General features: G+C 33.3%; 1 protein-coding gene, 1 non-coding gene and 3 pseudogenes across 4 annotated transcripts; 2 read left to right on the forward strand and 3 right to left on the reverse strand.

Annotated features, from left to right (window-relative positions):
• Nucleotides 1–3885: 3885 nt before the first annotated feature.
• Nucleotides 3886–4756, forward strand: LOC123226757 (annotated as a pseudogene).
• A 1688-nt stretch (nt 4757–6444) lies between these two features.
• LOC123228474 lies at nt 6445–6540 on the reverse strand (annotated as a pseudogene).
• A 96-nt stretch (nt 6541–6636) lies between these two features.
• On the reverse strand, nt 6637–6697 carry LOC123228473 (annotated as a pseudogene).
• A 134-nt stretch (nt 6698–6831) lies between these two features.
• Nucleotides 6832–6934, reverse strand: LOC123228488. Its single transcript, XR_006504714.1, has one exon. It is a non-coding gene; the product is annotated as a U6 spliceosomal RNA (small nuclear RNA).
• Nucleotides 6935–7677: 743 nt separating this feature from the next.
• On the forward strand, nt 7678–14659 carry LOC123228343 (obg-like ATPase 1). 3 transcript variants are annotated; one of them, XM_044653703.1, is made up of 13 exons: nt 7678–7878; nt 8275–8442; nt 8539–8662; nt 9243–9334; nt 10091–10189; nt 10308–10421; nt 10870–10934; nt 11054–11170; nt 11840–11915; nt 12504–12596; nt 13025–13075; nt 13751–13868; nt 14288–14659. In XM_044653703.1, the coding sequence occupies exons 1-12, from the start codon at nt 7792–7794 to the stop codon at nt 13847–13849; spliced, it is 1185 nt and encodes a 394-aa protein (XP_044509638.1). In that variant the 5' UTR covers nt 7678–7791; the 3' UTR covers nt 13850–13868; nt 14288–14659. The 3 variants fall into 3 exon arrangements, with proteins under 3 accessions (XP_044509638.1, XP_044509637.1, XP_044509636.1); XM_044653702.1 differs by lacking the exon at nt 14288–14659 and adding an exon at nt 14024–14226 and having other exon boundaries at nt 7679–7878; XM_044653701.1 differs by lacking the exon at nt 14288–14659 and having other exon boundaries at nt 7679–7878; nt 13751–14226.
• Nucleotides 14660–14918: the final 259 nt, after the last annotated feature.

Below are 14918 nucleotides of genomic sequence, written 5' to 3' on the forward strand. Positions count from 1 at the left end.
ATACCTTTTATACCAATCACGATGTGACCAATCACCACCGTTTTGACAATCCATTAATTTGATTATGTTGGATTTGTGTCAAACTATATCGATTCTCTTACAAGACGGTTCGGTGACCTTAAGTCTAAGGATCACATATACTTCCGTTCACTAAAAGGATATTTTTTATAGACATTAGAGCAACTATCCATATGAAATCCTCTTGGCAAGTTAGTTTAGTGAACACGTTTACAACATGTACCCATGTATTATACCAAATTGTCAATAAACAATTTTGACATATGAGAATTGTTATCATCTTTCAATGAGGTCTTTCAACATTATCACTATTACTTGTGCTCTTGGTTATAGTAATATCAGAGTTACAAACGTTTTAAGAATAACCACCTAATATGTATATGGGGTTCTCACGATCAAGTGTCATGCACTAAGCCCCTCGTCATGATTCAACTATTCTTAACATATTTGTTTGAGTATATATTAATATATTATAACAGACAAAGAAAGTCATAGAAAATTATAAATATGACCTTCATTAATGAACTTATATCATTATAGGGATTGACACTAGGACACCAACCCCAACATTTATTCTCATAAACACAAAAACAAACATCTGTCTAGAAATCCTCTTGTCGGGTCTGTCCAATAAACAAGTCAATAACATGCACTCATATGTTACATCAAGATGTCAGCTAACAGTTTTGACACATGAGAATTGTCAGCACTTTTCAGTAAAGTCACTTAACACTATAATAATCATATTATTATTACTTGTTCCCTTGATTATAATAATATCAAGATTATTGATGTTTCTAAAATGGTCATCTAATGTGTCAGAGGGTTCCACGATCAATCATCTGATGCCCTTATCACCAATTTAAGGACATATTATTCTTACTAACACATTATGTTTAACATTAACATGCATGAATAATAAAGAAACTTTTCATTAATAAATGAATAAATTGTATCATTACAAATGTCTACATCGATTGGCTCTAGGCACTATTATAACATAAAAAACTAACCATAACACAATATTTTAAAGTCAGTTAGAGTTTTGATATTTTTTAGAAGTCTAAATAATAAATTTCTAGATTCTATTACATGTACCTCGAGTAACCCTACTTCAGAGCCTTTTGATTTGTCTGAGCAGTTTGTGGAATCCATACAATAAGATCATTCTCCTGAGTTCATAAATCATTTGCATCATACCAGGGTAAAACAACCTTCTTCTCATTTTTGTGATTATCATTGTTATGCTACCATCTCCTCCCTATATGAACCTCACACTTTTCACAAGGCTTCCTCTAACCTTTTGTGGCAGTAAGCTATGGCAAAAGAACTTAACGCTCTTATCAAAACTCGAACTTAGAAGCTTTTTGATTTTCCTAATGAAATGTCCTCTATAGATTGCAAGGTCAAAACTCACTTTGATAGCTTTGTTGAAAAATACAACGCTCGAATGGTGGCTTGTGGTTTTATCCAATAGTACGACATTGATAAAGAGGAGACATTTGCACTTGTTGCTTAGTTCAATTCGGTCCAAACTCTCCTAGCAGGTGTACCTATCAAGCATTGACATCTATCTCAAATGGATATAAAAAAGTGCATTTCTCAATGGTGATCTTACAAAAGAACTTTATATGAAGCCTCCTTTAGGGTATGATCATCCTCCCAATAAGGTTCACAATTTGCAAATAGCCTTGTATGAACTAAAACAAGCTGCACGTGCATGGTTTTCAAAATTTATCAACATTATTAGACAAATGGGTTTTTCTTCTAGTCCTCGTGATTTTGCTCTATTTGTTCACAACTCTACTTATGATATTGTTTTATTGCTTCTTTATGTCAATGATATGATTATTATTGGCAGTGATCTTATAGAAATTTTTTGTCTCAAGATTTTCTTAAGTCAGCAATTTGAAATGAAATATCTTAGATCTCTCAATTATTTCTTAGGACTTGAAGTATCTTCAATTTCTTATGGGTATTATCTTACACAAGCTAAGTATGCCTTTGATATTCTTTCTAGAGTTAGACTAACTAATGTTCAAATAACCCATATGCCTTTAGAAAACAAATGTTAAGTTGCATGCTACCGACGGTAAACCATGACAAGATCCAAGTATCTATCGTAAGTTAGTTAGAAGTTTAGTTTATCTCACAATAACTTGCCTGATATTGCATATGATGTTCATCCTGTCAACTAATTCATATAAGCTTGTAGATCTACTCATTATGTTGCAGTGTTTGGTATCTTATAATACTTCAAGGGAAATTTGTTCCACGGCTTATATTTCTCCTCTTTATTATCGTTAGTATTACGAGCTTATTTTGATGTTGATTTAGCTAGTGATCCAACTAATAGATGCTTCACTAAAAGATATCGTTTTTTTTTTTTTCTTGGGGATTTTATGGTTTCTTAGTGCAGTAATAAGAAGTGGTCTGTTGTTTCTCAATCTAGTATTGAGGTAGAATATCAAGTTCTTGTTAACACCACCTCAAAACTTCTTTGGTTAAAGTGTTTATTGCATAATATAGGTATACCTCAGACATCTGCCACTTCTTTTTGTTGTGACAATCATAGTGCTATCCAAATAGCTTATAATAATGTTTTTCATGAATGTACAAAACATGTTGTCACTTTGTTCGACAACATTTGTTTCAGGATATTATATGCCTTCAACTAGTTCCTTCTGTTAATCAACTTCTCAATATCTTTACTAAGTCTTAACCTCTTGAATAGTTTTCTGATTTAGTTAGCAAAATCAAAATGACATTTGTTTCGCCTCCTTGAGTTTGAGGGGGGAAGGTGTTGAAGATATCCAATTTATCATAAATCAAGAAAGAATTAAGCAAACAATCATCAATAATCCCAAATGTCAAGTAATCCTATCAATCAAACCAACAATCATTCATCAATCAATCTCATAGATAAGAAATCAATTAATCAATCAAGAAATAAATTTTTGGGAAATTAAATTAAACAACCCATCCTACCCTAAACTAAGCAAAAATGCCCCTTTTCCATTTCCTAAACAAAAATGTCCCCTTTTCAAAGCCTCAAGCAAAATGCCCTATAAATTTTTAAAAATACCAAGAATACCATTCACCACTTCTATATAAACTCTTACTTTTATAATTTTCTCACATCATTCAAACTCTTACTCTCACTTTCATTTTTACTTAATACTTGATATAGTGGGTTTACTTAGAAGGAAGAAAATTTATATTTCTAAATTCGAATAAAAAAATTGTTTCGCGAGATTAAGATATTTATATGAATATTAATTTAAAACTTAATTTTATTTATTAAATTAAGTTCAAATATTATATAAAGGGGGTATTTTGATAATTGATAATATATTAGAGTGTTAAATAAAATGTTAGAAAAATATGAAGGTATTTTAATATTAAATAATATATTAAAGTTTTAAATATAATGTTAAGAAAATATAAAAACATTTTGGTTTAGAGAGTGATAGAAAGGTTGATGGATAGACCAAAAACCAAAGAATTGTCGACTGTGGATGTCAAATTGTGCAAATTGTGACGTGCCAACCGCCTCCTAATTAATTCTCTCAAATTCTCTTAAGTTGTGTGTAATTTTTATCACCAAATATTCTTTTGTATATCTTTAAATTAAATTTTTATTTATTCTCTCTAGAATTTCATATAAATTTCAATTTTTTTATTACAAAATTAAGAAAAAGAATATATAATCTTTCAAGTATGTGAAATTTAACAATAAAAATTAGAAATTATATCAAACAATTAATATTTTTACATTTTATTTATTTATTTTTTTCCTTCCCAAGTCTTCCCATTTTCAATCAAGCACAAATTTTCTATCCAAACACAATTCATTTTCTCACGAAAATGGCTCTTCACCCCATCAACCAAGCAAACGAAAACAGCCCATATGGAGACCTCACCAGAACAATTCCTCAAAAAGCATCGAATCCTCCACCAAGAGTCCTTCATGTTCAACAAACAGAACATGAAGATCTTTACTCAAACATGGCCCCATGATTCCCCCGGCCTCCTCAAAGGCCTTGTCGCCATGATCCACGGCTACACCTGCGACAGCTACTGGATATCCGAGCTCACCGCTGTCGCATAGCCAAAAACGGCTTCCTCGTATGCGCCCTCGACCTCCAAGGCCACGGTTCCTCCGACGGCTACCCCAGCCACATCCCCATCTTTCAAGATTGCATCCAATATTTCGACTCCGTCAAAACAAACCACCCCAAGTTGCCACCTTTTCTCTACAGCGAATCCCTCGGTGGTGCAATTTCAATCCTCATATGTTTAGAACAAAAATACGAATGGGATGGTTTGATTTTGAGCGGTTCAATGTGTGGAATCTCCGCCAAATCTAAGCCAATGTGGCCATGGGAAAAGCTTCTCCCACTGGCAGCACTGATTGCACCGAGGTGGAAAGTTGTGGTGTCGAAGCCAGTGGCGAGCAAGTTAACAAGGAGGAGTGGAAGAGGAGGTTGGCAGCGAGGAACCCTAATAAGCGGACGTCGGGGAAGCCGCTGGCAGCGACTGCGTGGGAGTTCTTGAGGGTGTGTGAGTATATAAAGAGGCATTGCCGGGAGTTGGAGGTACCAATTCTAGTGTTGCATGGGGAGAATGATGCAATATGTGATTATGGCACTTGTTCATCGGGGAAGATGAGGAAAATGTTGATGGTATATTTGGAATTGTATTGGGGTGGATCGGAGAAAGGGCAGGTAAAGGTTGATATTTATATTCAAGTCCTAACCAGTGGTATGATGGAGAATATGTCCTACCCAATCAATATATGTTGTGACAAATAAAAGTATTATTTACGTAGATGAATATGTTCGATTTTGGTTTTCAATTTCGTATTCAAATTGCAGAACATTTCAAGCTTTTTATAGTAAAAATCTATCAAGGATAGCCGGGTAAAATTAGAAGTGCAATTCTAATTTTAAATCCACCTGCTCTTCTCTCACTTTGCTTCATATTCGAACTCCTCCTATTTACTTTCAAACTCAAACTAAATTTGCCTATGCTCAAACTCAATTTGGTTTGATGGTTTTTCTCAACCTAAGTTCCGGTTAATAATTCTTTTTTTCGAGCCCAAGCTTGAGGTTGTAACTCCCAAACTTGTCAAATTTGAGCCCTACATCTACTCTATCTGCCATCGAGAATAAAATAAAATTAAAGATGTAATTTTAAGCAAGCAAAGAGGAACAAAATGAAAATTTTATAATAGTTTAACTGAGTAAGCTAAATTCTTTGTTCATTATTATGTTATTAACCTTTCGAGAATGATTTTAGTTGAAGGTATGAGAGTAAAATATGTTGTCCCATTGTTCTTGTACAATTATGCTATTTATCGAGCAAGAGGCATAAATTATTAAGTGATTATATAAGTGGATACACCCAAAATTTAGAAAACATGTGGATTGTGTTATCCCTTAAAAGTAAGAGATATGAATGTCAGGATCTCTAAGTTGATGAGCAAAAATGACAAAATCTCCAAGTTGACAATAGAAACGATGAAATCTTTAAGTTGACATGCAAAAACGATGAGATCTCCAAGCCGATGATAGAAACAATGAGATCTCCAACTTGACAAACAAAAACAACATGATTGTGGCAACTTCTCCCGTGAGTTGACCTATGCCAATAAGCTAAACACGAGTAAAATTGATGAGATCATGGTAATAATGAGTTTGTCGCAATGGTCAGTTCGTAGATGAGAGAAACAATGAGATGGTGGTTGTAATGAGTTCATGTTAATGGTAAGTTCACCTATTAGAATTTGGTGAAGGTGGCTAACGCTAGGGTTTTCAAAGGTGTTTAATTTTAAATTACAAAAAATTGTAATTTATGTCCTGAAGGTAAAAAAAAGTGTATTTCATCCGGTACCTATAACTAGTAAGGCATCAAATCAAATATAAGTTTTACAAACTGAGCTTAGGAACAACTGCCTTTAAAATCAGCAGTAAATGGATGAAATCTCAGCTCAACAAGCCAAAAATAATTGAAGATAATGAATTGTTAGAGCAAGACTATAAAAATATATTAGATCTATAAATATAGAGAACAAAACTCATATTATACAAAATTAATTAACTTATATTAAAGTCTAATCCTTCATTTATATTAGGTTTATTAGTTGCATGTCTCAACTATTGAATTGAATGCATTCACAAGAAGGTGACAGAAAGTTCAACTTGTCAACGACTGTCAAAGCATTTGAAAAGATTGGTTTGCATTGAGAGATGGTCAAATTCCGTTCAAAGATATTTCAGAAACGTCAATCCAACAAGTTATATGGATGAATGGCTAGTTTCCTTTCAAAGCCCTTATTCTGTTCCTGCTTGCAGCTTTGCCTTACTGGAAACCAGAAGCACCACCAATGAGAAGAAGAGAAAATTCAAACCCAGAAAGAGAGAAAAAAAATTGGACCATTTCTCGATTTGTGAGCGTCATCCTTGCGCAGGAGCCATGCTAATCCAACAAGTTTTATGGATGAATGGCTAGTTTCCTTTCAAAGCCCTTGTTCTGTTCCTGCTTGCAGCTTTGCCTTACTGGAAACCCAGAAGCACCAGCAATGAGAAGAAGAGAAATTCAAACCCAGAAAGAGAAAAAAATTTGGACCATTTCTCGATTTGTGCGTGTCATCCTTGCGCAGGGGCCATGCTAAGCCAACAAGTTTTATGGATGAATGGCTAGTTTCCTTTCAAAGCCCTTGTTCTGTTCCTGCTTGCAGCTTTGCCTTACTGGAAACCCCGAAGCACCAGCAATGAGAAGAAGAGAAAATTCAAACCCAGAAATAGAAAAAAAAATTTGGACCATTTCTCGATTTGTGCGTGTCATCCTTGCGCAGGGGCCATGCTAATCTTCTCTGTATCGTTCCAATTTTATCGGATGTCTCCGAAGAGACACTCTCCTACCGCTTCTTCTTTGTTTATAAAGCAGCGCACTGTTTCGCAACTAAACAATGTGGGATGGTTCGTTTCTAACTACATCAGTCATTTTTCACGTCACGTGACCTTTTGACTTTTGGATAAGACTAAAAAGTTTTCTATTTTTAAATAAATTTATTAATTTCATATATGTAATTAAATTGTTCACTTTGAGGGAACTGATTTATTTTTGTAATATATTTAATGCATTCAATTACTTAAAAATAATTTTAAACAAGAAAATACAATCATCTTACTATTTCCTTTTAAAGAGATAGTCAATTTCTAGCGAAGAAAGCTTAAATTTATATAAATTATTTAAAATTGTGTTGAACTTGAGTTCAAGTCAAATCTTACTGTTTTGACAAGTTTAAACTCCTTTTAAAATAATTAAGTCAGTTATGTATTTAAATTGATTATAAAAATGAGATTCCAATTAACAATAAGGGTTAGGTTTTCAAACTTTTACGTAGATAGAATTATAAGTTTTTATATCAAGGTAAGATGTGAAAAGAATTATTTTCTAATTTTTTGAAATTTTTTTATTATGAAATTACTGTTTTGTTTAAATAAATGTTAGTTTTTATTAAACGGATGAAAAAAGTGGATTTTGTGCCATCAAGTGATGGAATGTTTTTAGCCAAATTTTGGGTGAAAAATGTAATTTTATTATTTATTATTTTTTAAATGCGAGCAGTACAGTGACCGTGAGTAAGCGCCACACGCAGTCGCATCTTATTCTCTTCTCTTCTCTTCTTTTCTCTTCTCCTGTTTAACAACCCTAAAATCTCTGCGTCTCGCAAGGCCTTAAAAGAAGAATAAAATTTAAATAATAATGCCTCCAAAAGCTTCAAAATCGAAAGAAGCGCCAGCTGAGCGACCTATTCTCGGTCGATTCTCTTCTCACCTTAAGATTGGCATCGTAATCTTCTTCTTCAACCCTGCACTGTCGCTCATTTTCGTTATCTTTTAATTATTATTTCTGTATTTATTTAGTTTGTGATTTTAGTTCTCATTTCTAATAAATTTGTCTGTGATTAAATGAATACCAGTTTTGGGATAATGTTAGGATCGTACTCGTAGAAAATAATTGAAGTTCTGTTTGAGAAATGTTGTTAACGCCCAGAGAATCTGGAAAATTAGTTTTTTTCTTTGATTCTTTTTTCTATGTTAATTATGCTTGTGATTTTAGTTTTCATTTCTATTGAATTTCTTTGTGATCAAATGAATGCTTATAGTCCTGTTTCAGTAATATTAGTAACACCTGAGAGAATCTATAATTTTTTTCTTTTAAATAATATTTGGTGATTGCTTTCAGGTTGGATTGCCAAATGTTGGCAAATCTACGCTTTTCAACACACTTACAAAGTTGTCAATCCCTGCTGAGAACTTCCCTTTTTGCACCATTGAGCCTAATGAAGCTCGTGTCAATATCCCTGATGAGCGATTTGAGTGGCTTTGCAATTTATTTAAGCCAAAAAGCGAGGTTTGTTACTATTTTTTTAAGATTTTGTTGTAGCTTTAGGTTGCAGGGATGCTTGTGTTATTTGTGTGCTAAAATATTTTCATTTTCAATGTTCAGGTTCCAGCTTTCTTAGAGATCCATGATATAGCTGGACTAGTTAGAGGTGCTCATGAAGGACAGGGGTTGGGCAACAGTTTCCTCTCTCATATCCGTGCAGTTGATGGCATTTTCCATGTGCTACGTAAGATGCTTTTATTTGTACTGTTTCATATCCGTGCATAAATTTTTTGATGATTAGACTTAATGTGTTTATGAATTATTAGACTTAATAAATGGGTGTGCAAGTGACTTGCTAAAAACTCGGGTCTATTTTGCTCAATTTATTAAATTATTTTTTGTATGTGCACCTGTGTGTTTACTTCTCTTCTACTTATGTTCTGTGTTGTGGAAGTGCAGTAATAATATAGGATCTAGAATGCACTAAATTTTAAGTGTCATACAAATGCTTTATAAATAATTCTTGAGTAGAGTGATGGTATATGTCGTTCGCTCTTGTTAGAGTAGACCATGTGGTTTTTTACCTCTCCATAAGTAACTGGGGAGGTTTGATGGGATGAATACTGACTTTATAGATTATTTTGTTATGACAAAAATTTCCTTTTGCACATTTTTGTGGTAACTTCATTTCTTGGTGGTTGTATAACTTGTATGACCTACATTCAGACTGATAGTTTATTTGAGAAGCATTATCTGCTTATTTGCTTCTCTTAATGTTTTTACTGTGAAATTCATCTTTTTAATTTTTAAATTATATTTTGTAGGTGCATTTGAAGATCCAGACATTATCCATGTTGATGACTCTATTGACCCTGTGAGGGACTTAGAGGTCATTAGTTCAGAGTTACGGTTAAAGGTATGCTTGTTTTGAAACTCAAGCTGATTATCTTCATTGATGTCGTGTAGTCAGTGATTTGAACTATGATGATAAGTATTAGATAGGTTCAATTATGACTGCTCTAATTTCTTGTTAATGGGGAGGGCTTGTCTGAGATAAGGATTTCTGCTCTATTACCTGGTTTTCAGTTGGGTAAGCTTAAATGAAAATTTCTTCCTACAGTTTCTAGAAGATATATGCATATCTTGGTGAGGATTTCCATGTTTATTAGTTTTCTTCTCTCTTTCTCTTGCTGCTGATTTATTCTTACAAAGTTATTGAATATGAAGTCACAAGTTATACAAAGGAAAAGTATTCTAATAACTATAACTATACGAGCAACACATGTATATTGGGGGTTTTACGCTGGTTCATGTTCTATGTCAAAGTTCTATACTAGCAACATGAATTTGAGACTCTCTTGCCCATTTTCATGTACTAAAATATCATTGTTCTCAAATGATTTTAAAATTTATAAAGGCATCCTATCTATTTGAGTTCTAGAAATTTCACAACAAGAATCTCTTCATTGGTCATTTATTTTTTTCCTCCTATTTTTTTATTCTTGATTGTTCATAAATTTCATCTTAAGTATGTGGTGTAGCTTTGCCCGATAACTTTGTTTGTTTGGCTTATAGTTTCTCATTATGTTGTCTTGTTTTATTGACTATATTTGTGGTTATAACGTTTCCATTGAAATAAAAGGACTTGCTATATATGCTGTATGACTTGTAGGATATTGAATTCATGGAAAGGAGGGTAGAAGATATAGAGAAGAGCATGAAAAGGAGCAATGATAAACAGTTAAAAATAGAACATGAATTATGTCAAAAGGTTAGTGCTTCACTGGCTGGGATAATGATTTTGACTTGAATGCACTAAGCTCATTTTTATTTTTTCAGTTCTCTTCTTATGAAGTAACTTATATAATGCTGGTTCTTGGCATCTATAGGTCAAGGCCTGGCTTGAGGATGGAAAGGATGTTCGTCTAGGGGATTGGAAAGCTGCTGATATTGAGATACTGAATACTTTTCAACTACTCACTGCAAAGCCTGTGGTTTACTTGGTAATCCTTTTTCTTCTTAGAATATGAGAAAAGTCTGCTTACCATTAATGGAGCAAGCCATACTTGTCACTGCTTTTCTCTATCCTTCTGCACACAGCTTTTCGTATTTAAAATCTTTGTGTGGAACGAAGTTATCTAGAGTGTTAATCCACACAAGTAAAAAAATTTGTAGAATATCTTCTTATGAGGGATAAAAAAGCAAGAAAGTTGTTGGTGTTTTCCTTACTGCACCCATGGATTGAGTTTGCTATTTGTTTGGGTATAAATAGGTTTTTGTTTTAAAAAATCCATACAGGTTGTTGCACCTGTGAATTGTAGTTTTAAATCCTTATCTTCAGGGTTCTTTATATGTTTATGTCACCATATCCATGTTTGAATATCTCATCCAGGCAGTTGTAAGGATGTGGCCTTGGATTTTTTCATGATCATATCTTTAATCTATCCACAGGTGAACATGAATGAGAGAGACTACCAAAGAAAAAAGAACAAGTTCTTACCAAAGATTCATGCTTGGTATGTCATATTTTTCTGAAACATTTATCTAAGCCACTTAAAAAGGGGCATCATCAGAAATTTATTAGCGCTAACATTCAGTTGTCTAAAGGAGTTAGAGGTACATTATCCTTTTTTAGGGTCCAGGAGCATGGAGGTGAACAAATTATTCCTTTCAGTTGTGTGTTAGAGAGAAATCTTGCTGATATGCCGCCAGATGAAGCTGCAAAATATTGTGAGGAGAACAAGGTACAGAGGTTAGTTCATCTAAACTCAAATATATCTCTCAACAAATGAGGGGTCTTATATAAAATAAAAAATGAGGGGCGGATGCTTACTTAATAAACTTGAAAATGATTTAGCTTTAAGAAGGAATTATATTTGATAGTATTATAAAAGTATCTGTTGTTAGTTAAACTGATTGAGACTGGAAAAATAAGTATATTTGATAGTATTATAACGGTATCTGTTGTCAGTTTAAGTGATATAAAAGTAAGTATTTGTTGTTAGTTGAACTGATTGAGATTGGAAAAAAAATTTAGGAAGCCATCACAAGAGATTGTTGATGTGTTAAAAGATAATCGTGACCCAGTTGTAACTATTAATAGGTTTCTTGATTTCCCAACATAAAATGTCATCTTATGTAAATTTCTGTATCTATTGATTAAGAGAGTGTGGTCATTCTTTCTTTATGAAGGATTTTCTATGGAAATTTCTAAATTAAGTTTCTTAAGAGTTTGTTGGTATTTCTCTCTTATCCATTCAAATAATTTGTTTATGCAATTTTCAAACTCTTCTTATCTTTTGGAGAAACAAAGAGTGAAAGAAAAATCTTAGCTGAGAAAGTTCCTTCAGTTTTTCAATAGAAACAAGGAACACAATTGGAATGGGTGAATATCTGAGTTGATCAATCTTCTATGCAACAGTGCCCTTCCAAAAATCATCAAGACTGGTTTTTCAGCGATTAATCTCATATACTTCTTCACAGCAGGACCTGATGAGGTAAAATGGATACCTTAAGTTTTATGGTTGTCAATTTTCTCATATCTGTATATACAGCAATTTGTGGTACAACTGCTGGAAATTAAATTTGTTTAACGCCTCATTAATTCATCCTAGTGTTTGTTATTCCTTTGATCTGATGTGATAAGGGTGATGCTTTCTGAGCTGGGATGCGAGATGAGCAGCTCAAAATATTTGATTTATTCTCATCAAGTTTGGTAGTTATTTTTGGGGTTAATCTCTCTATATGAAAAATTACATTATTCTTTTTTTCAGTTAGTGTGTACCAAAATTAAGTTTAATTTCTTTTTCATGGTATTGTAAAGCAACTCCTTTTTGTTGCAACTAGTCATAAATTTATTTCTAGGTTTTCTTTTTCATGGTTTTATATTAAAGCAAATCTTATTATAGACTTTTTTTTCCTTTTATGAGGCAATTGTATAGGTTTGCATGATAAGAATCTTCTTTTGTAATGCCCTCTTCCCCTTTTGATAAGCATTCCTCTAAATTAAAATTCCTTATTCAATATGTTTCATCACCTCCACAGAATGAGTAATTAAATGTCTAAATAATTTTTCCTTTTTCCAGGTGAAGTGTTGGCAAATTAGACGGCAGACAAAGGCTCCTCAGGCTGCAGGGACCATCCATACTGACTTCGAGAGAGGGTTTATTTGTGCTGAGGTTGGTTCATGTCCATGATTTTCTCTAGTGCATTTTCTACTTTGCTTGACTGTTGGCCATGCTACCTACATGCGTGCCTATATTGTTTCAAATGTGGTACCCTTACAAAAACAACTGTTACCTCCATGAGCATGATGCTATCCTGCTTTCAACTATTAGGCAACCTGTCCTCTGTAAGCATAGCATCAGCATTACCTGCATCTCCACTATTGCCAATACATGTTATTGTGTTGATCTATTGTTAAAAGGAGAGAGAATTATTGACTTATCTTCTATGTTGCCTCTAAAATACTTAAGAGAGTTTTATCATTTCAGAACTAGGCAGATGTTTATACTTTATTTTCACAGCCTTCTTTGTTGATGTTTGTGTGTGTGTGTGTGTGTGTGGAATCTCTAAATGTTTCTGAGTTGGATTTCATTCTGCTTAGGTGATGAAATATGACGATCTGAAGGAACTTGGTAGTGAGGCAGCTGTTAAGGTACTTGTCATAATCTAAAGTCGTATGATTAGTGTACTTTATGCATCCTCATTGAATTTACAGTTTCTGTAGTTGAGAATAATATTATTTCTGCTGGGGACTTGAGAACATCTGAAGGATCTTGCAAAATGATTTGTGATGAGAACACATTAATTTACACTTGAGACTAGTCTACAAGGCATTGATACAAGTGATGGAAATGACTACTGAGGACAGCAGACATCCTGTTGAGTTTGCTCAGTCCGTTGAGAATGATATCTTTTTTGAGCTAATAACTGGAGAATATTTTAATGAACTTGCAGAAGAAATTGTGGTGAAATTAGAAGTATAAATTTGCTCTTGGGATTCCTATGCGAGGCTAGTATACACAGGACAGACAAGACCAATAAGCATATTCTAGTTGTAGATCCTTCTATGCCTAAAACTTAAAAGAAAAGTAACTAGAATATGGAAAATTATATGTGGTATTCAGCACAAACTCAAATTAATCACCCCTCCAAGAGAGGGGGATTTAACATCAAAACCTCTTGCTATATGGGTGGTTTGCTGTTCTATTATGAAGAAGTTAATACAATGTCATTAAACCAGAGTAAAGTTCAGACTTTTTGCCTGTGTCGTATCATTCAGTGGTGTAAAACTTTGGGAATTATGATCTTTACTAACAATATTGCGCAGGCTGCTGGAAAGTACAAGCAGGAAGGGAAAACCTATGTGGTCCAAGATGGAGACATAATCTTTTTCAAGTTCAATGTTTCCGGGGGTGGGAAGAAGTGAGAATCTACTTGCTCAATAGGTAATAGAGTTACCTTACTGGGTTTTGAGATGGCTATCAAGTTACTGATATTGATCCATAATCTTTCATTTTTGAACATACTTCTTTCTATCCTTATTGGTGGTTTATAGAGAATCCTGTGTTCGATAATCACTCACACTTCATATATATTTTAGGAGTTGATTGCAGACTCAAGAGAGCCAGCAATTAACTTCTGACCTCACCTCTAGAAAACATATCAAGATAAAACATGAGGCTTTGTGAATGTGACAAACATCAAGTTCTACTTATGTTTCAGTTTTGTACCTAAAATTTCAATTAGGTGTTTAAATATTCTGGATAGTTTATCAATATTTAATATAAATTGACCTTGCATGCATAAAATTGTTGAAAGTCAATATTTTGTGAACAAGTGTATGATAAATTTCATGGTGAAACAGGTGATCATCACATGGGCCATTCCATCGATTTATTTTACTGCTATATATTTTTATTTTAAGCTTTAATTGTAGTAATAATTTAAAATCTGTATTTTACCATAGTCGTAACCAAAAAGGGTCCATTTATACATGAAGAAGAGGGTGTCTATCAGCATTCTTTCTTTTTGTCACGAAAATGTCCATCATGTCTCATCATGGAGAAAACCGCTTCTTTGTATGTCTATAGTCTAATGGAAGAGGTTTCTGCATGATTTTACTTGATAGAGACTTTATTCACTTTGAGCTTTTAGTTAGGGTGGATTCGAGTTGAAATATTTTTATATTTGGTTTGAACAAATTGAACTCGAGTTGCATAACAATTTTTCCTCTTTATTTTCGATGATTCTTCCTTTTCATCATTGTTCACTACCCTTCTTTTTTAATGCATTTTGATGACTTATTTAGCAAATTCATTGTCAGCTCTAGCTAGAATTTTTGAATTCAAGATGAGATTGAGTCCCTTTTTGTTTAGGATTGATTCAGTTCGAATTTATCCTTAGTTTAAGTGAAACTTTTATCTAAAGTTTTTTGGGACAGTTTTGGTTGTTTAAAAATTTCAATCAAGGTGCCTTTGGTCCAGAGATTACCTTTA

The sequence above is a fragment of the Mangifera indica genome, chromosome 10 (assembly GCF_011075055.1).
Source record: "Mangifera indica cultivar Alphonso chromosome 10, CATAS_Mindica_2.1, whole genome shotgun sequence".
NCBI lineage: Eukaryota > Viridiplantae > Streptophyta > Magnoliopsida > Sapindales > Anacardiaceae > Mangifera > Mangifera indica.

Bases quoted from the DNA above. Each gene is read 5' to 3' on its own strand.
- LOC123228343 (XM_044653703.1), top strand. From the start codon at position 7,792: ATGCCTCCAAAAGCTTCAAAATCGAAAGAAGCGCCAGCTGAGCGACCT. The intron at 8,663-9,242 runs GTAAGATGCTTT...TATATTTTGTAG, and splicing joins TGGCATTTTCCATGTGCTAC to GTGCATTTGAAGATCCAGAC. The intron at 9,335-10,090 runs GTATGCTTGTTT...TATGACTTGTAG, and splicing joins GTTCAGAGTTACGGTTAAAG to GATATTGAATTCATGGAAAG.